This window comes from Dreissena polymorpha, chromosome 14 (genome assembly GCF_020536995.1).
Source record: "Dreissena polymorpha isolate Duluth1 chromosome 14, UMN_Dpol_1.0, whole genome shotgun sequence".
In the NCBI taxonomy this organism is placed as follows: domain Eukaryota; kingdom Metazoa; phylum Mollusca; class Bivalvia; order Myida; family Dreissenidae; genus Dreissena; species Dreissena polymorpha.
The window spans coordinates 50346239-50371943 of record NC_068368.1 but is presented as its reverse complement, the minus strand read 5'-3'; the positions used below and the strand labels follow the sequence as shown (position 1 = coordinate 50371943).

Below are 25705 nucleotides of genomic sequence, written 5' to 3'. Positions count from 1 at the left end.
TTACCCTACCAAAATTCTTTGAAATATATAGGCTACATCTCCTAGCATGTCCAACTTCTCACAGCATGTTGGGTTTCCAGGGGTGCTTTTTAGCTCACCTGTCACGAAGTGACATGGTGAGCTTATGTGACCATGTGATGTACGGCGATCGTATTTGCATGCGTGCGTGTGTGCTTCTGTCAACAATTTGCTTGTGTAGACAGTAGAGGTCACAGTTTTCATCCAATCTTTATGAAATTTGGTCAGAATGTTTTTCTTGATTAAATCTGGGTTGGGATTGTATTTGGGTCATCTGAGGTCAAAAACTAGGCCACTAGGTCAAATAATAGAAAAACTTTGTGTAGACAATAGAGGTCGCAGTTTTCATCCAATCTTTATGAAATTTGGTCAGAATGTTTATCTTGATGGAATCTGGGTAGGGATTGAATTTGGGTCATCTGGGGTCAAAAACTAGGTCACTAGGTCAAACACTAGATCAAATAATAAAAAAAACTTGTATAGACAATACAGGTCGCAGTTTTCATCCAATCTTTATGAAATTTGGTCAGAATATTTATCTTGATGAAATCTGGGTTGGGATTGTATTTGGGTCATCTGGGGTCAAAAACTAGGTCACTAGGTCAAATAATAGAAAAACCTTGTGTAGACTATAGAGGTTGCAGTTTTCATCCAATCTTCATGCAATTTGGTCAGCTTGTTTATCTTGGAGAAATCTGGGTTGGGAATGTATTTGGGTCATCTGAGGTCAAAAACTAGGTCTTTAGGTCAAATAATAGAAAAAATGTCAACAATTTGTTTGTGTAGACAGTAGAGGTCACAGTTTTCATCCAATCTTTATGAAATTTGGTCAGAATGTTTATCTTGATGAAATCTGGGTTGGGATTGTATTTGGGTCATCTGGGGTAAAAAACTAGGTCACAAGGTAAAAAGCTAGGTCACTTAGTCAAATAATAGAAAAACCTTGTATAGACAATAGAGGTCACAGTTTTCATCCAATCTTTATGAAATTTGGTCAGAATGTTTATCTTGATAAAATCTGGGTTGGGATTGTATTTGGGTCATCTTGGGTCAAAAACTAGGTCACTAGGTCAAATAAAAGAATAACCTTGTGTAGACAATAGAGGTCACAGTTTTCATCCAATCTTCATGAAATTTGGTCAGAATGTTTGTCTTGAACAAATCTGGGTTGGGATTGTATTTGGGTTATATGGGGTCAAAAACTAGGTCACTAGGTCAAATAATAGAAAAACCTTGTGTAGGCAATAGAGGTCACTGTTTTCACAAGTCACTTCTCCCTAAAGCCAAAATAAGGAGAATTGGTAACATCTTTGGGAGAAATGGTACATTTGCGTCATAGATCTTAGTATGATGTATATTTTGCGGCAACTTAACGGATAAGTGGTTTCTGCTCAGCGTTTAATCAACTCTTCACTTGTTTTATACAATAAGACATGTTAAGGGTATAAAACCGACATTTTTCTTATTTCTAATTGATTGTTGATTATAATGGTACTTTTTTTTCTGAACAGGTATATCAAATAAACTTCAATTGTAACAAGCCAGTAATGTTCAGAATCCTTTTACTTCCTTGTTAATTTTAAGCAATTCAACATTTAATAAATCAAATTCATATTTTGTTACAAAATATTTGTTTTGAATTCAATCAAATTCATATTTTGTTACAAATATTTGTTTTAAATTTAAAATTCATAAAATATCTCATTTTGCAGCAGAGATTCCAAATCTGACCTGTAAATGAGCACCATATTTATTGCCAGTGATAGGTTACCTCTTCCCATTTGATCATTCCTTAGTATTTTTAATGGGCCATTTAACATTGCTGAAGCATAGTTATTGGTAGCCAGCACAAGGCAATTAATCAAGGCATCATCTATAAACAATTTCAAGAAGTGTAATAGCTCCAGACTGTTCTGTTGAATATTCAACTTTGCATGACCTGTAAATGGGGCAACTTATGGCAGAGAATCCTCCTGTGTCCAATTCTCCACATCAAATTGATTTTAATCCGTCAATGTCTGGCACAAAGTAAATCATTAAAAGGAGGAGAAGTCACATTGCCTTCATGAAATTAATGTGCGAAGTTAAGATTAATTGCAAATAATTGGGCGAAGAAATCGCCCACTTCGCCCACTCGCGAGATCCCTGATAAAAGTGACTACTTGGGAAGTAACTACATGTACAGGCATTTGGTTATTTTGACTGTTCCTCCTACATTTTTATGATTCAAAAACAATCAACAACAGAAACATCAAGAGCTGTTCCAAAAGCACCAGTTCTGCTAGAATTGTGCACAGCACCTTGTAACCTCACAATGATTGGCTTGTTGTCCACATACCTACTAGTAACAAATATTTTGAGAACTTGAGGCATATATACCAGACCGTGGATCCAGTCCAAATTTTGAAGGCCTTTGCAAACAGTTAAGATCCAGATGAGACGTCACAGAACGTGGCATCTCATCAGGATCCAAACTGTTTGCTATTCTGATAGTATTCTTTGAAAAGAATCGAAGATAATGCTAATTTTAGAAATTCAGCAGACAACATTTTAGCAGACGAAAAATTTCCCAGCATGCAAAGGGTTAAATTCAGTATTCAGAATGCAGCACAAGAACACACACTTGGTTATAATTATATTAAAGTGAACTTATTAAGATTTTCAATTATATCAGGTGAGAGTTTTGGATAGGCTGATTTTTTGGTATCGTGGGAGATGTTTATGGTACAATGTACAGACCAAGATTAATGTATGTATAAAGATATGTACGTTTTTTTCTAAATGGGTAAGAGCGTTTCTTTAAACTGAATGTACCGTAAGTTACCACATATAGCGCGCAGTTTTTTACCTCCAAATTGAAATTAAAAATTTGATGCACGTTATACATTGATTCAGACTTCCCAAACTTTGTCGGACCTTCAGACTTATCTTACATAAACTTTCAAGGGCCAATTGAAATTCAAAAGATCAGGATTATCTTACTTTCTTCTGAAAGTCAACAAATAAATATTGGTGGTTGGTTCCCAGCATCTTAGTGACAGGTCAATTGGTAATTGCATCAAGCTGGGCTCAGTACTAGTCCAAATTTTTGACGCTCTTAAATATTAAGCTACTTTTTATATGGGTAATATTTGGAGCGTACAAAGGGTGAAAGACCAATTATGTGGTGGGAATTTTTTGTTCTTTGTCTATATTGTTGCGCAAGGATTTTGTGCGCAACATTCAAGCCCCGATATAAGACACTTAATAACAACGGATTGCAATAATATTTACATACCTGTGTAGATAATTCATTTCTCGATAATGTTCCGTAAAAATTATGTAATGACACTTTGAATTTTGCACGCCTGAGCAATTTAAATCCAACCACTATTCAATTTTTCAATATCTCTCGATTCGCTCACTGTGTAGATATAAATCGATAACACGACCTCGATGTAAAGCATCTGGTTTAAAGTGGAAGAATAAACAGCGTAAAATACAGTTTGCGTTCGTCTGTTGTGGTGCAGCGCGTTACATAGTAAAACGATGTTATACTTTTCTGGATTAATTTAGCATTGTTTTTGTTTTCTAAATTGACAATTAAAAAGTTCTGAAATAAATTACATCTTTTATTTTTATACTGTACATAAATAATATTGATACAGATCGTACAGTATACCGTCCTTTGTAACGTAGAATGTAAGTACATAAAACAACACAGACAGAGGTGCGAAAAAGACATGCATAAACACTTCCTGAAACTTAGAACAGTGAATAGAAACTGCACCATATCTGTTTTGAACATATGCTTATTAAATCGACAAAGTTTAGCATACTAGATCTAGTTACGTAAAAGTCGGTGTTAAAAGCTCATGTTAAATAAAATTACGCGTACACGTTACACCGTAATGCCTTCTTCTTATTGGTTCATATTTAAATCAGTTTCATGACATGGCTACAGGTCAGTGATTGTTTTGCGATTTAAGCAGAAGTTTAACTGAAGAATTTATGCCTTTCTAACTTCGAATCGACGATATTTGATGTAAAAATGAACTTCTGAATTAAAACTGAATGAGTTGGTAATGTTATTTTGCAATTTTACGCAAATTGATGAAAATTTAAACTTTCTGGTTTCCACCACAAAAAAGGTCCTTCAACGATGAGACGTTCCAAAGAATATAGCCCATATAAAAAGTATCTCTAAATTCTTTGCGCGTCTTATAAATGAGACTAGGCTCAGTACATATTCAAGTTTAATTCGCAAGAAAACAAAACAACAGATTATAGTCAGATTTAAATGAACATGCACAGACTGTAACAGCCATTTTGTATAACCAGGTGATTTCGTTTTGATTTTCTTTCTTTTGAATTAACATTTTATATTGAATCGATAATGTGGACATTATGTGAACATGTCAAAGCCTGAAAATTCCAAACGGCATGCAGACGATGATTTGCAAACGCCCGATAGCAAGAGAACGACGTACAAATATAAGCTTTTCGGTCATAAATTGGTTTATTTCTTGAAGACGGAAAAACCATGGTTGTCATTTACCAGAAGCTGGTAAAATGACATGCAAGGTCTCTCTGGAATATTATGGGTGTAATGGGAAATCTAACCATGTTAACTAAAAAAAAGTGGAAACATTTGTGACACTCACAGGTGATAAAATAATCAAACATTTTCAAGACGAGGAACAGTACAGGTAGGAGAACAATAAATTATTTTCATGGAATGGTGATTTCTTATTGAATATTGCACATGACGTGATCATAACCAATACTTACCATTCTTGAATTCACAATTTGTTTTATAAATCCTAAGCAAATTTATTGTGCATTTAATCTTTTCTTTTCTCAGTACATGCTGCTTCCTCTTTTTGAATACAAAAAGCTTTCCAATGGCACAGATTATTTGATTGAGCAGTATTAAAATGGTGGCCATTTTCGGTCTGACTTGCTAGTTTTCTATGCTTGAAAGTTTTTTCTCTCAATTTTAGCATTAAAAACGGGTTGTGCATTTTGCATAATTGTGGCTATTCATGGATTTCTTTGAAAGAGGTGATATATGTTGAAATTGGTGAATATCGTCCTCATTCAAATCGTGCACATAGAGAATAACTTCTTGTGAATTCTTGAAAATCTTAATATTCCTGTGATTTCGGAATCTCTTTAATCATCTGTTTGTATTATTTGTTATGCCCCCGGATCGATAGATCGGGGGGTATATTGTTTTTGGCCTGTCTGTCATTCTGTCCCAAAACTTTAATATTACAGTAAAGTTTTGCAATAACTTTTGAAATATTAAACATAGCAACTTCATATTTGGCATGCATGTGTATCTCATGGAGCTGCACATTTTGAGCGGTAAAAGGTCATGGTCAAGGTCATCCTTCAAGGTCAAAGGTAAAAAATTTAAAACTTTAATATATTAAAGTTTTGCAATAACTTTTGAAATATTGAACATAGCAACTTGATATTTGGCATGCATGTGTATCTCATGTAGGTGCACATTTTGAGTGATGAAAGGTCAAGGTCATCCTTCAAGGTCAAAGGTTAAAAATTTAAAAATTTAATATAGTAAAGTTTTGCAATAACTTTTGAAATATTGAACATAGCAACTTGATATTTGGCATGCATGTGTATCTCATGGGGCTGCACATTTTGAGTGGTGAAAGGTCAAGGTCATCCTTCAAGCTCAAAGGTCAAAAATTTATAAATTTAATATAGTAAAGTTTTGCAATAACTTTTAAAATATTGAACATAGCAACTTTATATTTGTCATCCATGTGTATCTCATGGAGCTGCAAATTTTGAGTGGTGAAAGGTCAAGGTCATTCTTCAAGGTCAAAGTTCAAAAAATTTAAACTTTAATATAGTAAAGTTTTGCAATAACTTTTGAAATATCAAACATAGCAACTTGATATTTGGCATGCATGTGTATCTCATGGAGCTGCACATTTTGAGTGGTGAAAGGTCAAGGTCATCCTTCAAGGTCAAAGGTCGAAAATTACAAACTTTAATATAGTAAAGTTTTGCAATAACTGTTGAAATATTGAACATAGCAACTTGATATTTGGCATGCATGTGTATCTCATGGAGCTGCACATTTTGAGTGGTGAAAGGTCAAGGTCATCCTTCAAGGTTAAAGGTAAAAAAAAAGCTGTGCATTAGGGGGCATTGTGTTTCTGACAAACACATCTCTTTTTCCCTATGAATATGAGGCAAACTTGCGTGTCTCTGAAATATCTGTACATAGGCTGCTATATTAAAGAAAAGAACTGAGTTACACAAGCTTAAAGCCACACCACTTATAAAATTTGGCATAGTAAATTTAAATATTAAGAAGAAACATAATTTATCTATGCCAATTAGAATATATCTGGTGGTTTCAAGGTAGAAATCCATCTTTTTTGCGCTTTAAAACTTAATCGTGTTTGTCAAAATGGACGTACATGTATATGTCTAGAAATCCTACTTTCGGTTTTAAAAGCGGTATCGTTTAAAAAATAATAAATTACTTGCTAACTAGGCTATAGATTTAATTTAATCTATGCCAGTTAGAATATATCTGGTGGTAACAAGGTAGAAATCCGTCTTTTTGTGCTTTAAAACTTGAAAAATTATCACGTTTGTCAACTTTTCTCATAAAGTATCAAAGCTTTTGCATTCAAACTTGATCACAATCACATTTATATCTTCTTACTTTAAGTTTTTATGCCCCCTTTCCAAGAAAAGGGGGTATATAGTTTTCGCACTGTCCGTCAGTCTGTCTGTCTGTCGGTCAGTGTTTCTGTCAGTCTGTCACACTTTTTCAAGTCTGCTCTCTAATTCAAATAGTTTTCATCTGATCTTTACCAAACTTGGTCAGAAGTTGTATATAGACAATATCTAGGTCAAGTTCGAAAATGGGTCATGCCGGTTCCAAAAACTAGGTCACTGGCTCACTAAGTGCATTTCAAGGATTTAGCATGGTGTTGGCTCTCTAATTGAAGTACTTTTCATCTGATCTTTACCAAACTTGGTCAGAAGTTGTATCAAGACAATATCTAGGTCAAGTTCGAATATGGGTCATGCCGGGTCAAAAACTAGGTCACGGGGTCACTTAGTGCATTTCAAGGATTTAGCATGGTGTCCCCTCTCTAATTGACCAGTCGCCAAAGTATCGATCGCTCCGCCCACATTCTTCGATCAGCCAATCAGATATCGATTTTTCACACACCCCTCAGCAACGCTTATCTGGCCGCCATTTTGTCCGACAAACAAAGCGTATCGTACATATGGAATGGACGTAATTTTTAAGAGTTTACACAGATTTTATATCAAATGCATGATCATTACTGTTCGATCATTATTCAAAATTGTAGGTGCTATACATACTTTATAAAAGGTTATTATTTTATCTTTATTTCTTGAACATATGAACGAGTAATGAGAAAACAAACACAATAAATAGTGTAACCACACCAGTTGTGTGTTCTATAAAACGTGTTATACCGTTTGATGCACAATATTATTAAGCAGTTTGGGCAACATAATAATTGCCACACGTGCTTATTAATCTCAGCGTAATTGTCGATGATTAATAAATGACAGTATGTTGCGTGGATCTCAGAATGAATGAACATTAAGGCATTGTAAGGTACTGTACACAAGAAAAGAACTATTTAATTACTTAAATGATTTCCAATTGTATATTTATTTTCTGTGGATCATAAACAATGGAAATCATTATAAATTGTTAACTTAAATATTGTTTTAACTAAAGTAAAAACAACAAAAAGGAGATTTCAACGCGGCTTAGCTAGCTTAAAGCGACTTCAAGTGTAAAATGTAAGGCTTATAATACAACAACAACAACAACATTTCTAATACAACGTATATTGATACGGGGAGAAATGTGAAAATTGCAATTAACATATATAAGGGCCATCTTGCTATAAATAAACAAATGCATAATATGCTAAATGTATTCAATTCGAATGTTCGTGAACAGCACCGTAATACCAAAATTTCATTTTTCGATAGTGAAATGTAGCAGGTTGCCATTAAACATAAATGAAATAAAATGCATATTAGATCTGTTAATGAAACCACGAAATTAGGCCTGTATTATATTATGGTTACAATCAAAATTTAATTTATATCTAAATTTAAAAAATCGGTGTCTTTAAAAATAACACAATAAAACAAAGATCTAAACATTTTTAATAAACAAAAAACCCATCATGATATGGATGTGTCATTTGCATTTAATAAAAATATTTTCAAAATGATACATGAATAGCAACCGGTTTCACTGCCAGACGGTTTAATACAAGTTCAAAATCAATATGAAATAAATGCTCATTTTTACCACTGATTTTTCATCAACTTCCTATAATATGTATAAGAAACGTTTCTGATAGTTAACTCATTTATTTTGATTACGCCATTTCTCTCTAAAGCATTTATGATTGTATTAAAGTTGTACAAAGCAGTTTAGTTTAGTGTGCGGCTTTAATAAAAAGAGCATGATACATCGTTACAAGTATAGTATTTCACTCACGTAATGCGCTATAATTGCGATCTGCTTGTCGGAGTTTTCTAATCACTAGACCACGTGACTATGTGGGCAGAGCGATCGATAATTTGGCGACTGGTCAATTGAAGTAGTTTTCATCTGATATTTACCAAACTTGGTCAGAAGTTGTATCAAGCCAATATCTAGGTCCAGTTCGAATATGGGTCATGCCGGGTCAAAAACTAGGTCACGGGGCCACTTAGTGCATTTCAAGGATTTAGCATGGTGTCCGCTCTTTAGTTTATGTGGCTTTCTGATTTATTTTGATATTCTAAGACATTTTTATGCCCCCGAAGGAGGGCACATAGTGATCGGACTGTCCGTCCGTCTGTCCATCACACTTTGCGTTTAGATCTCCAAAAATGCTCATAACTTATATGTCGCTTCAGATAGCAATTTCATATTTGGCATGCATGTGTATATGGACAAGGCCTTTCCATACGCACACAAATTTTGACCCCTATGACCTTGACCTTGAACTAAGGGTCCGCGTTTAGGTTTTGAAATCTGTGTTTAGGTTTCGAAAAAAGCTCATAACTTCTACCAAGCGTTTATAGGGGGCATAAGTCATCCTATGGTAACAGCGCTTGTTATTTATAACTTTTCTACAGTTTAATATTTTAATGAAAACTGTATCTCAATGTAAGGAATTTAGCTATATTTTGAATATACTCTTTTTCCCCTTTGTGTTTTTGAAACAGTGTGCATACTTTAAAACTCATGCTTGTTCTATAATCAATATTTGTATACAGATGCAAACAAACTTTACAATTTTTTAACAAGAGGCTTTTACCCAAATCTGATAAGCATACAGAAGAATGTGTATGTATTTTACTTTAATCTTTTGATGCCATAAACATATTCATAATAATAGTGGCATACACATTATTTTCCTGAACTTATGAGTAACACTGAGCTATCTATGTGAATACTGGTAACCACTTAGGATGTTTTTGCTGCTAAACAGATAAACTGTATGAAGTTTATGCTCATCATACAAGCAGGTATAAAGCCCAACCAGTGAGCGCAGAAACAGCCAGCTGAGATAAGGCTGGGGTAGACTACATCTGTATGTTGTGTATATACCTGACATGCAACCACACTCACACCCTTGTGTACATGTGGTGTTTGCTACATCACGCCTCTCTGCCCATGTGAACAATTTGAAAGAAATGAGGGAGGAATTCTAGTAATAATTAGTGATGTGCCTTTGATATTTTATTATTTTGTTTCACAGTTGAGATTATTTAGGTGCATGTATTTTTTTTATCCCAAGATAATGTGAATAGTTAATAGTTGTGATTGTGTGCTTTGAGAAGTGAAGTGTGGCATCTGAAGTGTGTTTAGGATGATACTGTTGAAGTGAAAGTGACTTAAAGTGTTATCATTGTGCCCGGATATCAGGAAGATTACAAACCAGGAAGTCAACACATAGTTATACATCTGTGCTAGGATTTAGATGGAGTGTGACCTTGACATTGTTGTTCTTAATACAGTGCAGTTGTATAGTCACTAGTAATCTGTATCATTGGTGTTGAGAGAAAAACAACTCATAATCTACTGCATGATGTTCTATGTGATGAGTGATAAAATAATCATCATCTTCACACAATTTAATAACAAAATGAGAACTGAATTTGTTTTTATGCCCCCTGGATCGAAAGATCGGGGGTATATTGTTTTTTTGCCTGTCTGTCATTGTATGTGTGTGTGTGTCCCAAAACTTTAACCAAAACTTTCACCTTCTTCATAACTTTTGCAATATTGAACATAGCAACTTGATATTTGGCATGCATGTTTATCTCATGGAGCTGCACATTTTGAGCGGTGAAAAACCCATTTTCTCCTGACATGCTTCATTAATGTTCACCATTTGAAGAAAGGCAAAAGGGTACCATGTGCTAACCCTGTGCTTAGGTGTTTGTCCCTTTAAAACACTCACATCTTTACTAGTCGCAGTGACTTATACAATCTTTTTAAAATGCAATAGTTATGAAAGCCATAATTATCTTTAAGGAATATCCTTCAAGAAAATGCAATAATTGCTATATATAAATGTCAATGTGACACAGCATAACCCATGTTATTCAAGGTGATGGGTGAATTAAGCCAAGTTTGTATGTGCCAGCTGCTGGTCTCTAGTCTGTTTATATATCCATACAATCAGCTTTTATGACAATCACTCAGTGTGACAGCCTTTTATGGATATTAAGGAGTTTTAAACTGTGCTTGCATTATATTGTATACATTTTTTTGTTTGATACAAGTATTTTTCTAGGAAAAAAAGTGGATTCATAACAAGGAATTTTTAATCTAGAGACTAATTTAGATGTACTTATAAAAAAATATATAATTGTATGTGTGTTTTTAAGAGTTTTTAATTAAAGACCTTTGACCTTTTTATATGGAAAAAATAACATTTGCGTTTTCTCAAGGTACAATTGGTATGGATCACATATCATTTAAAGAAAAATGTATGATATAAGAATAGTATCCCAGTTATGGTATACAGACCAGGCATTTTTCATAGCACCACGATTATAATTATCTACCTGATATAAAGGTTCCAGTCTGCCAGATGTTAATTTGTATGCCCCCGTCCGTCTGTCCGTCTTTCCGTCGCACTTTGCATTTAGGTTTCGCGTTTAGGTTTTGAAAAATGCTCATAAGTTCCATGTCCCTTCACATATCAACTTGATATTTGGCATGCATGTGTATCTCATGGAGCTGCACATTGTGAGTGGTGAAAGGTCAAAGTCATCCTTCAAGGTCAAAGGTAAAAAAACATGTATCAAAGCGGCGCAGTGGGGGGCATTGTGTTTCTGACAAACACATCTCTTGTTTATCATCCATCTATGCTGATATTGGCCTAATACAAAGGTATCTGATATAATTTCATATATCATGTTAGTAGTCATTATATCTGTAAATGTGTGGAGATAAAAAAATTCATTATCAGTTAAAATAAAGCAGATTCAACACCACAAACAATTTGACTAATGTAGAACATTGTCCTCATAAAAAGCAACACAAACAGCAAAAAATATATTTTACCAATATATATTTCTTTTCATTCATAGATGCAAGAACACATGATACCATTATTTAAACATCAAATTCTGTACAACATTTTAATTCCTGCTAAAAATGCAGAGCAGTAGCGAAAATAATTATTCTATAGGTATGGTAAACACAGGGACCGAAACTTAGCTCAGATACTCGCAAAATGTGAGCGAGTTGAAAAATTTATAGCTTGCAATTTTCCGCTAGTAGAAATTTCAGACTTCTCAAACCTGTTTTTCCATAAATCCCTTAAGTATTTAGAGATAATAACTTTCTATAATCATGACTCCCATTTTCAAGATCAAAATCTTGCTTAAATTTAACGATTAAAGTGTTAAATAATTGCATAATCACATTCAGCTGCCATTGTTGTTGTTGTTGTTGTTGTAAGATTCAATGGAAGCTACTCTGGTACGAGCTATGGTTCGCTAGGCGCTTGTGGCTAATAAGCGTCTCGTTGATCGCAACTTCTAAAAATCTTTCCGTCTGCACAATCAAAAATGTTCATCAATCATGGACAAGTTAAAATTAAATTAAGATTAAAAGATAAAATGAAAAGAAACACTGTTTGGAGAATCGAGAATGAGGTTAAATTAGTGTTTTATCCAGGCCGTTTTAGCGTGGCGCAGCGCCACGCCGCTTTTTTGAAGCGCCTCGCTGCCCCTTTCAAAGCAAATCAGCGCCACACTGCCCTTTTCAAAGGCCGCCGCCCTGTTTTCCGCCGTGCGCGACCTTATTGATAACATCTTAATTGCCTCTTAACCAAGCTTCTAAGCCGACTATTATCAGCGAAGATTCGCGCGGTTGTGAATACGTCATGCGTGAATAACCATGTGTCAATATCAATCGATAATTTCAGTGGCTTTGTAACACTAATCGGTCCAGATACAATCGTGCACAGTTACTTAGGAGACTTGATGAAAACCTCGATGTTATCACGTGGAAATTGTGCATTTCATGCATAATTCAGTTATATCAAAACATTTATTTTTACACGTAATTAAATTTAAAAAAAAAACCAGTTGTATCTGTAAAATATTGATTTGATTTCAATTTAATGCAAAACAGTTTTAAGTTAATAAAAATTGATTTTATACAGGGCTTGCACTAAGCGGCGTACGGCCGTATATTACGCCCGATAATTGTTTCCATACGCCGATTACAAAACCCCATGACGTCCACTGTACTTCCTGAAAATTGGCCATACGCCGAAAATAGCACCCCGTGACATATTAAAGCTGTTGATTAAAATAACGCTCCGCCTCCTATTCAATACAATTGGCGCAGGCTCATATTAAAGCTGTCGATTAAAATAACGCTCCGCCTCCTATCCAATACAATTGGCGCAGGCTCACAGTAGATGTGTGTTGATGAATTGTAGCAGACGACAATCTTAACACGTTTGCTGTTCACGGTTAGGCAGACCGCGCTTAATTGGAGCACGGGCTTGTTTATTGTCACGATGTTTTGATTACAATAACGTGTGAATGTCGGCAAAGAAGTTGATACCCCGTCTTGGACCCTGTTTGGCCAAAAGTTGTTAATTGTTGTAACAGTAGTAGGCCTGCACCATTGGTTCAATTAAGAACATTATGACCCGTTTGTAACTTTTCAAAATATGTTAATTGGCAAACACAGATATGAATTTTACAAAAATATTGAACTTGTACCACTTATCATTCGTGTTTAGAATGTCGCAACGTACGCTTTCCGATTTTGGCATTCCACTTTTGACGAAACGTAAATTAAAAATTGATGCAAATTGCGTTGTAAGCAAAACAATTATATCGGAGACCAATTAACGTGTATTGAATTAATTGATAATGAACAAAAGACAGTACGGCGCCGTTCCTAGTTACACTTTTTGCGAAATAAAATGTACACAATACAACACGTGGTCATGAAAACAATGTCATGACGCAGAACTTTCTGACTATTCAACAAAGTGTTAGTGTTTGTGAATCTCCATTTAAGATGCATATAAAGGACTTGTTTGTGCAATGTGTGTAACGTTTTAAATATAAATAATTGTTTAAGAGGGTAACTCATTTAACAGTATTCTAAGACTTCTTTGAAAAGCTATAGTTTGTATGAGATATATATCCTATGGTGTTTAATCTTGTTTTTTGTTACTACATGAAAATATAAAACACATAATAAAATATATAATATAAATAATAATATATATATATAATATGTATAATATATAATATATATAAAATACATTCTGGATTTTGTTGGTTTAATTATTCAACAATAAATCTCAAAACTATACATACAATGTTTGTGTGTAACAAAGCTTGTTATTAAGTCACTATACAGATATATTTGTGCCCTTTTTATGGATGTCACGCGCTAAAGTGCCCTTTTTTGAAATTTTGCACCACGCCCTTTTTCCTTCCTGTATAAAACACTAGTTACATGACTGAAAATGTTAAAAGGTTGCTTTTAGCCTTGTAAATGGCAACTGGAGATCAAGCTTGTTTTGAACAATTTTGAGTTTCAAGTCACAATTGCTGAATATTGAATGTGTGTCCATGTCTATAATTATTGAGATAACCGTTTTGTTCCAATGATTATGCTTTTTTAAGTAGCCAACATATAATTCACAATTTTAAGCAATATGGTACAATAAATGTATTGTTTAAAATAATTTTTTAAATCCCAAATTGCGAGTAAGTTTTTCATTTTGCAAGTGAAAAAAATCAACTTGTAAAAAAAAATGGAAGTGCCTTAATAGGTTAAATTCAGTCCCTGAAACATACAAAATAGTTATTTGTTGTGCTGTCATTTTATTCTTAGCCTTTCCTGATATTACAACTCAAAGAAGGAGTATCCTGTTGATAGTAATATATAATGTTTTTTAGTAAATTCAAACTGATGATTAATTGTGAAACTGCAGTTCTGTATACATTAACATTTGTTATCTCATATGCCATTGTATTTTACATGAACGGTCTTAAGGCTCTTAATGAATGTGTATATTAAACAGATAGTGGAATAATACCCAGATTAATCTACTCTTTATTTTTTCCACAATTCTGAGTGCCAGTGAATGAGAAATGGAAGGGCAGATAAGGAATAAACTATGTACATTACTTAATAATTCCAAATCAGATACCTTACTGTTGCAGTATTCTCACTAGACTTAATGTATTTCACATCTGTGATACAAGGTAATGTGAAAAGGCCTGCCAGGCTGTTGCTCAGATGAAAGATGGCTGGGTTTATGTGCATAGATGTGCACTGATAAGGTCACCTGGCTTTAAGCCTGGTGTTGCTGAAAATGATTAATCCTTAACCCTTTACCACTTAGGAGGTATTTTGAGGCATTTGTAGTCCCTTAGAAAGTATCATTTAATTAAATAACTTTCTTAATAGATTCAAATTGTACAGACTTCATTTCCAATCGTTAAATACTGATGAGCAGCAAACAGCATACAAAGTTACTCCAGGGGTCCATTTTGGGAATTTTTGCTTCGATGAAACGGATAATGTTGGGAAAACATTGGGAATTTATCATGCTTAAATAAGTCAGAGGTTTAACAAATAAATTTGTTTGTATTTGTTATTTTGACCTTAAATGCAGGTAAGCATCAGATGAGTAAGTTTGGTTTGTGTGAATGTGCTTTGAAATGGGGAGCACAGCAGGTTCATGGTGCTGAATCCTTTCTCAACCACATAAGTGCTTGTTGGTATGATACACATCAGCTGGACGAGTTGGAACATTAATAATCTAATGATCATAAGTCATTAGACACTTCTTTCTTTTTTTTTTGAAATTGGGAATTTTTGTTATAATTTCGGTTTGGGATCAGGTCCGTTTGCATTGGGAATGCCTCCGTTTTCCGGAAGCGCAGACAGTGCTGAAAACCCCTGAAAAACTCACAGGCTGTTCTGGTCTTATGCTGTTTGCACATAACCATTTTCACTTTGCTTCTGAACGGGAAAGGGTTAATGCAGGACAAGGCTCATTTCTATGTATTTCTGATGCCGTCCTAAAAAGGGTTAATACTTTTCCAGCTAAGATCTGAAACAGGAATGGTGTTTTTTTCATAAGAGCAATCTAGTGCGCAGGGTCCTATTATCCCTATGACATGGTTTTAATATAAATAATTTACAGTACAGCCAAAGCGGAACAAATGTATTTCGCGATCCGCGGCGGCAAGGCGAAACGAGTCGATGCCGCTTCAGTCGTTGAAGCCGCGTCAGTATGTGGCGGCAAGACAGGTCCCATTTCGCCGCGAAACTTCACATCTGTCCGCCGAGGCATGCCGCGATCCGCGACATGATGCCGAGTCGATGCGCATCATGAACTAAAAAATCTTTTTAAAATTATATGTTACATGTAGTTAACAAATTTTGAAAGAACAATTATAATAATAATTAAAATCATAATAAATTTATTGTGCGCGAATTGTATTAGCATATACATGTAAGCATACATGTAGTTCATGTGTCTGGCCAATTAAGTTTGTTTCCCGCCCGTAGTGTATGTATTTCACACATAAACAAGGTCACGTAATTATGTTTTCGCACATACAAGTGGTCAAGGCTCCAGCATATGGTGGATTTATAAATTAATTGCATGTTAATTCTGCTATTATATTTTAGCTGAGAAAATTAGCAGTTTGAAGCCACATCAATAATCAAGACGGTGACGAAGTATTTGTTGTTTTGTTAATTATCAGCTTATTATAACTATTGTTTGAATATGCGTATATAAACACGTTTTATTTTGTTCATATTATACAGTTAATATCGCTACTAATTACCCGATAATCCCGTATATTCCAGTTTTAAAGCAAATGCTGGTAAATATTTACAATACACAAACATTCTCGATATTTCCTTAAGTATCAAATACATTTTTGGAATTTGTTACTATTTATAGAGATGATGAAATAACGTCTAATCGGGGCGTTTTTTTCCACTGAACACGCGATTTACGCCTGACGTGATGTTCATGTATTTATGCAACACAAAATACACCCAAACTTTCCAAACGGCATTTTAAATGTCTGCATAATTTTCGCGCGCTTTTTATGAAACAAAGGATATTTTTGCACTGTTTATTTGACGCTAGAATTTGCCAAAGGACGCGTTAGCATTAAAATTCAGAAGTGTGTTTCGGATTACAAATTTAATAATGATAATCGAACGAAACATAAACAGTTGCGCGTAATTAATTCTACGCTACACATACATGTATGTACATGTAGGTGGATATCTTTTCACTCGATCCGCCGCGTACGTATGCGGCGGATTTACTCCGCGGAAGTACGCGAGGTTAATACAGACTCGGCGTCGTTGCGTGGATCGATGCTGCGTGAACACACGATTCGGCCGCCGCGGACTAATAATCTGGCCGTGGCGTAGCCGCGGATTATGTTTGTGCCGCTTTGGCTGTACTGTAGCATGTTTTATTTATACATAGATTTCATATTACATGAATTTTCATGTATAACATTGTTTCCATAATGAAGTAAACTAGAGTCTCGGTGAAAATTCATTGCATCTTCAAATACAATTTCTTTATAAATAAGTGATCAGAAAAAAAGCATTGTGGGACTGGTAGGGAACAGGGTGGGACCTAGACGAGGCATGTGCTGTGTCCTGTTGGAGCTGCATTTCTATGATAGACCTGATTAACCCATTTATGCTAAGTGGACTCTCCCATCCTTCTAAATTGGATCAATTTATTTCCAAACTTAGGGATGTCATGTATATTTATTTATATATTAAGAATATTTCTAACAGAAATTCCTTTAGGCAAACAGTGCAGACCCTGATGAGACGCCACATCATGCAGCGTCTCATCTGGGTCTACGCTGTTTGCCAAGGCCTTTTTTCTAGACACTAGGCATAAATTTGGTTAATAGCATATGAAGAAATATTGATCAGACAATATCCCATGGAAAGGTCTCAAAAATAAACCAATCAGTCAAACAGATATTACAACCTAACCAGACCTGATTTATATCATCAATACACTGAATTTCCAAACATCTTCCATCAAATAGAAACTTTGATGCTGGATTTGAGAAAAGATACTTTTGCCATAATGTGAGATGGTCCCATATTGGCTACATGATCAACACAAGCTGTCCCAGCTGCTTTAACCCTTTGCATGCTGGGAAATTTCTTGTCTGCTAAAATGTCTTGTGCTGAATTTCTTAAATTAGCATTTTCTTCGTTTTTTTTTTCAAAGAATACTATCAGAATAGCAAACAGTTTGGATCCAGATGAGACGCCACGTTCTGTGGCGTCTCATCTGGATCCAAACTGTTTGCAAAGGCCTTCAAAATTCGGTTCCAGCACTGAAAGGGTTAATGCATTCATTTGTTGAGCAAAAGCTCTGAGTGGGCAAAGTACAGGAAAACATGCAGTTTGCCTTAACATAGCGATAACAATATTAATGGAAAATCAATTTTCACATATCATTTTGATTGATGCTCAAGGCATTTATCTCAAAGAGGCTGATGTACCATAGAGGCTGTATTATACTGTTTTCATTTCCTGTTAATGCATTATTTAGATTTCATGTTAATATCAGGAAAACTCATTCAGCCTGCTTTAATAAGATGTGTTAAACCAAATCTTTCTCAAGTTTGTAGAGTGCATTACTTAATAGATTTAGATGTCGCTATTGAAAATAGTATGGAAAACATTCGAAGATTACTACATTTTGCATCTACAATAGTGGAATTTATTATAGTGTTTGAGATTTGTATGAATATGATTTTTTGTATGAAAATGATGTGTGCATGCCAAGATGCTCAAAGATGTGTGTCTGTTGATCAATGTGTTTATGTATGAAACTTCTGAATGTTTTCTGCAGATTATTGGATTTAATTAACCAATTTTTATCATAGGGAAAATATGCATTTGGGCAGATATTATCAGACACAAACTTTTTGGAATTTCGAAATGTGTTGATGTTCTAAAAATAATTGAAGTGATTGAAAAGAACACGCACTGAAAATGTTCTTTTTTTGAATTTCGAAATGTGTTGATGTTCTAATAATTATTGAAGTGATTGAAAAGAATACGCACTAAAATGTTCTGTTGTAAGGGTAGGAAGAGAGATTATGAGTTATCTGCAGAAGAAGACAAAGTTGTCCCCCTTGAAGAGTTAGAAAAGCAGAAAAATGGAGAAATTCATGCTGATGAGGCATATGAACCAGTCGAGTCTCCAATGTCAGTAACTGTAGTGGAAACCGATAAAAAAATATGTGTACCAAGTCAAAGTGATGACTCGGCAAAGATTGAGACAAATTTGAACCAGTCAATAGTAAAGGAACCTATTGTTAATCAACAAGAAGTTAAGGAAACTGAGTGTGAATATGTTGAAAGGGGAAAAAATCCCAAATATGTTTCGCAGTTGAGTATGTGCAGTACTCTAAGCATAAGGGAAGAAATAAATAGAAAACGGGACGAATTTTTCTCGAATATCTCACTGAACGATCCCTCTTTGCAGGACTATAGCTCGCCAAAACGTCTCTCGAGCACAGAGGACAAGTTTGCAGAGTACCAAAGACGTATCCTAGCCCGTAAACTCGAAGAAGAGCAAGTTATGTCTGCAGAACAGATGCATCAGGCAGTGACTCGACTGGAGGCTGTAGCGGCACGGCTCGAGTCACTTGCAGTGTCTGGTGTGACCGGAGGCAGTGGTTCCTCGGGCGGAGCAGGTGGTGCTTCAACAGGTGAGAACTGCTGACATTGCTTTGATTTACGTTTAATCAGGTGAAGCCTCAGGTAAAAACAGTTCAATTGCTGGCAGAGCTTTGATTTAAGTTTAGTCAGGCGCAGCCTCAGGTGAAAACAGTTCAATTGCTGGCAGAGCTTTGATTTAAGTTTGATCAGGTGCAGCCTCCGGTGAAAACAGTTCAATAATGGCAGAACATTGATTTAAGTTTATTAAGGTGCAGCCTCAGGTGAAAACAGTTCAATTGCTGGCAGAGCTTTGATTTAAGTCTGAGGTAAAGCAGTGTGATACTCTCAAAAAATGTTACAACACACCAGTAAATGAAAAGCGTTGTTTTTTCTATACAAAATGGCCATTAGGGTTCCCGCTTAAATGGATGATCATATTTTTATGCCCCCCTTCGAAGAAGAGGGGGTATATTGCTTTGCACATGTCGGTCTGTCGGTCGGTCCGTCCACTAGGTGGTTTCTGGATGATAACTCAAGAACGCTTGGGCCTAGGATCATGAAACTTCATAGGTACATTGATCATGACTCGCAGATGACCCCTATTGATTTTGAGGTCACTAGGTCAAAGGTCAAGGTCACGGTGACCCGAAATAGTAAAATGGTTTCCCGATGATAACTCAAGAACGCTTAGGCCTAGGATCATGAAACTTGATAGGTAGATTGATCATGACTCGCAGATGACCCCTATTGATTTTCAGGTCACTAGGTCAAAGGTCAAGGTCACAGTGACCCAGACACTCTAGAGTTACGGCCCTTGAATCATCGTAATTTTTTTTTTCTCATTTCCGCTCATTAACTCGAGCAATTGTCATCAGATCTTCACCAAACTTCATGAAAATGTGTAAGGCAATAACATTTAGGTCAAGTTCGATAATCAGCCATATTGACCCGGACACTCCTGAGTTACGGCCCTTGAATCATAAAAAATTTAGTTTTTTTCTCATTTCATCTAAATAACTTAAGCAAATGTCATAGGATCTTTGCCACACTTCATGAAAATGTGAAGGGTCATAAGATCTAGGACAAGTTCGATGATCAGCCAAATTGAGCAAGACGCTCCTGAGTTACGGCCCTTGAATCATAGAAAAATTGAGTTTTTTTCTAGTTTCCGCTCAATAACTCCAGCAATAGTCATCAGATCTTCACTAAACTTCATCTAGGTCAAATAATCGGCCAAATATAACAAGAAATATCTTTAAAAAGATATTCAACATGTATTTTCTGTACCATTTATCTTAAAAAAACGTTCTGTTACAGTAAAACATTTGTGGGTTATAACCAGGGGTTCTGAAATATGCTGTCCGAGTTGTCCGTGTTGTCAATTTCCCCTCCCGGGCAAGCAGTTTTTGAAAGCTGACTTGTCCGGGGACAAGTAAAATTTCCTTGGTAATTTTTTTTTGAGAACGAAACTACTCTATTTTCCGAAAATCAAAAACGAAAGTTTATATAAATAGCTTATGATTAATCTGCGGACTGGCACACTTTTTCAACTGGAGGTAGGTTATTTTCCGATAATAATTATTTAATGTAGTAAACCAGTCCACGAGTATATATAGCAACAGCCTATCACGCATAAGAAACAACTTTAATAGAGAAACCAGCACACATGTGTATAGCAACAGCCAATTACGCGTTAGATAACACTTTTCGTACATTACAAATGGCCGCACACATGTCCTAACGACCTGCATTCGATTTTTATATAATAAAACCACTTCAACGTCAAGCCATGACGCTAATCAGACCAAAGATAAAATCAGTTCGGCGTCGGAAAAGAAGAGAAAAGCCAAGTATGAATAGGGCCCTATGATAAACATACGACGCCAAGCAGAAACGAGAATTTGTTGAGTCTTGGCTAATTGATTTTCTTTGGCTTGAAAACGTTGCCGATGTGTGTAAATGTAAACTTTGTAAGGAGTTTCTTTTATCAGCGGATAATTATATACTTACAATTAACGGCGATTATTTTATTTCAAGTGAATTGTCTAGTCATGTTGAGATTATTAAATATCCGAGATGGTATCATGTGTGACTTAAACGTGATCTTATTATAGTCACATCTTGCTTGTATTTTTTGTTCATGTGAATTTTCTAGTTAACTATGTTTATAATTTAAAATAGAAGTTAACAAAAGTGTATGCTTGTATTATTTGCTTAATTGGTAATGATCTTTTCCTTTATCTATCTTAAAAGTACGGACAAGTACTTCTTTGGTACGGACAAGTGAATTTGTGGGTCCAACTTGTCCGTGGACAAGTAGACTCTTAAAATATTTCAGAACCCCTGGTTATAACATTACGTTTCAGCATATAAATTCAAAACTTGACATGCTCTTTAATAACACCATGCTCTTTAATTTCACATGTATGTCATACCAAACTTTATATTTCGTTGTTTTCTTTCCTAAGTTAATGATGCTATGTGTACGGACCTGATTTCACATGCCCATGTGCATGAACATATAATTTTTCTCTTTTGATTATTGTTTTTTTCTCTAATTCAATTAGCTTAGGCATGTTTGTTCGTTAAGAACGACAATAATTTCATGATGATTCCCGAAAGAAGGTATGAGCACATAGTCGTAAGAGCACTTGAATACGTGAGTTTGCCCATGGACACATGGTAAGGTTAACTAAATCTCCGCGATATGACCTAATATGTGTTTAAAACAGCAAACAACAAACGAATAGAATTATCAAACATAGTATGTGAACTGATGTGGCTCTGTAATTTCTGTTTGAAAAGTTTATTAAATATGCAAAATGAGAAAGCACGCATAAGAGCGAGTTTCAGAGATATCATACGGCTATTATGCTGTTTATATACCATAGTAGCTACAACGTTTACAAAAGGCAGGTTCAAAATAATTCGTTTTCTTTACACTCATGATGGCGTTGAAAGTTAATTATACACGTTTTAATTGCAATTTATTTACTGCATCACGACAAATGTCAAATACAATACAGAAAATGCGTAGTTGTTTCATTGTTCTATAAACATATAATGGATTGAATATAAATGATTTAAAATTAACGTTTTCAAACTATGATTTAATCTTTTTCCCAGAATATGCTGTCCTATTTATAGCTGAGCTTCCTATACCTTTATCAATGATAATCAGCGAGGTATGCCGATTAGAAAAATCGAGCTATCTCAATCGGACTGGCTCGGTCTTTTACATAGGTGGCCATTGTGAAGAATTTTTTCATGGTATGATAACTTAGACGAGCTGCTTCGCAGCATCGTCAAAAATTGTATCAAGTCTCTTGAAAGAAATGGCCGCATGAGTGCGGGTCAGTTTTTCTTATATGTCTATAGTAAAACCTTGTGAGCACTCTAAAGGTAACATTAATTTCCCGATCTTTATTAAACTTGCACAGAACATTTGTTCAAAACATATTCTCAACTGTGTTTGAAAATAGTTCCATTCTCTTAAAAACATAGCCGCCAGGGGGTGGGGCAGGTAACCTTGAATGGTGTAGTCTTGTGCACACTCTAGAACTAAGAAGTCATTGTTTTGGCCCAATCTGCATGAAAGTGGCTAAGAACATTTGTGATAATTATTTTTTATCCAAGATAAAAAGTGGTTATGGTTTGTTTAAAAACATGGCAGCCAAGGGTCAGGACAGTTTTTCTTATATGGCTATATTTAAACCTTATTGTTACTCCTGACGTCACATTTATTGCCCAATCATCACGAAACTTTATCAGAACAATTTTCCAAATCACACCTAGAACATCTTTGAAACTGGGTTGCATATGGTCCAATATAGGTAAAAGGATTAGTTGTCGTCTCTTATGGCAAAACAGACATCGAATTAAAACTTTTTTCACAAACTTTGAGCATTTATGCAAATGGATATTTGTGACGTAAAACTTCTGTTATGAAAATGCTGTTTTAAATTTTTACTGCTTTGAGTTTCTGTTTTTTTTATGTGCCCGAAGGAGGGCATATAGTAATCGGACCGTCCGTCTGTCCATCTGTCTGTCTTTCCATCACACTTTGCATTTAGGTTTCTGCGTTTAGGTTTCGAAAAATGCTCATAACTTCTATGTCCCTTCACATAGCAACTTGATATTTGGCATGCATGTGTATCTCATGGACCTGCACATTTTGAGTCAAGGTTATCCTTCAGGGTCAAAGGTCAAAAAAACAAAATCAAAGCGGCACAGTAGGGGTCATTGTGTTTCTGACAAACACATCTCTTGTTAATATGAATGATACTGCAATTCTATACTTTTGGTTTATAACACTCAATTATAAAACAGTTGTGCGCTATTTTTAGCTCACCTGAGCGATAGCTCGGGGTGAGCTATTGTGATCACTCAGCGTCCGTCGTCCCTCCGTCTGTAAGCAATTTGTAAACATCTTCTACTAAACCATTGAGCCAACTTCAACTAAATTTCATCTGGAGCATCCCTAGGTCATGGGACAAAAGAATTGTTAAAAAAAATTTGATCACATGACCAAGATGGCCGCCATGACCATATATGGTAAAAACCTTAAAAAATCTTCTTGTCAGAAACCGCTCATCAGATTTTCAAAAAATTTCACAGGGATGACCTTTGAAGGCTCCCCTGAAAAAGTTGTTCAAAGAAATTTGATTCGTCAAAAAACATGGCCGCAGGAGCTCGTTGAACTTTGCATGTTTATTCGTTTTTGCCTATTTTGTAAAAACTTTCAAAAATCTTCCACAATTTTTGTCCGATCATTTCCAAATTTGCACAGTGTCTTTATATCAATGAGGACATGAACCCTACAAAAAATGAGCATTATTGGTCCATGAAGTACAGAATTACCTCCCCTTGAATTGAGAAAATGGTGTTTATGCAATAAAGTCCAAATTTTTCATCCAATTCTTTCCAAACTTGTAAGGATTTAGCATGGTTCAAACAAGGGAAACAACTTCGGTTTATGCATGTTCTTTTTATTACACATTTGCCTCCCTTTAATTCATTCAAAATCTCATTTTACAGCAGAGATTCCAAATCTGACCTGTAAATGAGCCCCATATTTACTGCCAGTGCTAGGTTACCTTTTCCCATTTGATCATTCTTAAGTATTGGTCTTGTAATGCTGCTACTGCTTCTGCTACTGCTACTTACTACTAACTACTACTACTACTACTACTACTACTACTACTACTACTACTACTACTACTACTTCTACTACTACTACTACTACTACTTCTACTACTACTACTACTACTACTACTTCTACTACTACTAACCACTACTACTACTACTACTACTACTACTACTACTACTGACTACTACTACTACTACTACTACTACTACTACTTCTACTACTACTAACTAGTACTAACTACTACTAGTACCACTACTACTACTAACACCACCACCACCACACACCACCCACCACCCGACCACCACCACCACCACCATGACTACTTCTACTACTACTGCCCACTACTACTACTACTTTTACCACTACTACTACTACTACTACTACTACTACTACTACTACTACCACTACTACTACTACTACTACTACTACTACTACTTCTACTACTACTTCAACTACTACTACTTCTACTACTACTACTACTACTACTTATACTACTACTACTTCTACTACTACTACTACTACTACTACTTCTACTACTACTACCACTACTACTACTACTACTACTACTACTACTACTACTACTACTACTACTACTACTACTACTACTACTACTACTTCTACTAGTACTACTACTACTAGTACCACTACTACTACTACCACCACCACCACCACCACCACCATTCACAGTGACAAAAAACGTATTCACACAATGGCTGCTACTACAACTTATAGCCCATATAGGGGGGCATGCATGTTTTACAAACAGCCCTTGTTTCTATGGGATTTTAACCACAACTGTTCATGTTTATCTCCGACACATATTTTTAGGTCACCTGTCATGAAGTGACACGGTGAGCTTATGTGATCGTGTGGTGTCCGGCGTCCGTTGTGCGTGCCTGTGTGTGTCCGTGCGTCCGTCCGTCAACAATTTGTTTGTGTAGACAGTAGAGGTCACAGTTTGCATCCAATATTGATGAAATTTTGTCAAAATGTTTATCTTGATGAAATCCGGTTTGGGATTGTATTTGGGTCATCTGGGGTCAAAAACAAGGTCACTAGGTCAAATAATAGAACAACCTTCTGTAGACAATAGAGGTCACAGTTTTCATCCAATCTTTATGAAATTTGGTCAGAATGTTTATCTTGAAATCTGGGTTGGGATTTTATTTGGGTCATCTGGGGTCAAAAACTAGGTCACTAGGTCAAATAATAGAAAAACCTTGTGTAGACATTAGAGATCACAGTTTTCATCCAACCTTTATGAAATTTGGTCA

At 35.4% G+C, this 25705-nt stretch overlaps 1 protein-coding gene across 4 annotated transcripts in view; it reads left to right on the top strand.

Moving 5' to 3' along the window:
- LOC127856982 (adenylyl cyclase-associated protein 1-like) overlaps positions 1-25705 on the top strand; it is a 95417-nt gene that overhangs the window by 3966 nt on the left and 65746 nt on the right. For all 4 annotated transcript variants that reach the window (XM_052393214.1, XM_052393213.1, XM_052393211.1 and 1 more), the window contains exon 2: positions 19107-19332. In XM_052393214.1, the coding sequence (XP_052249174.1) occupies positions 19203-19332 (130 nt within the window). In that variant the 5' untranslated portion in view covers positions 19107-19202. The remainder of the gene's footprint in view (positions 1-19106; positions 19333-25705) is intronic.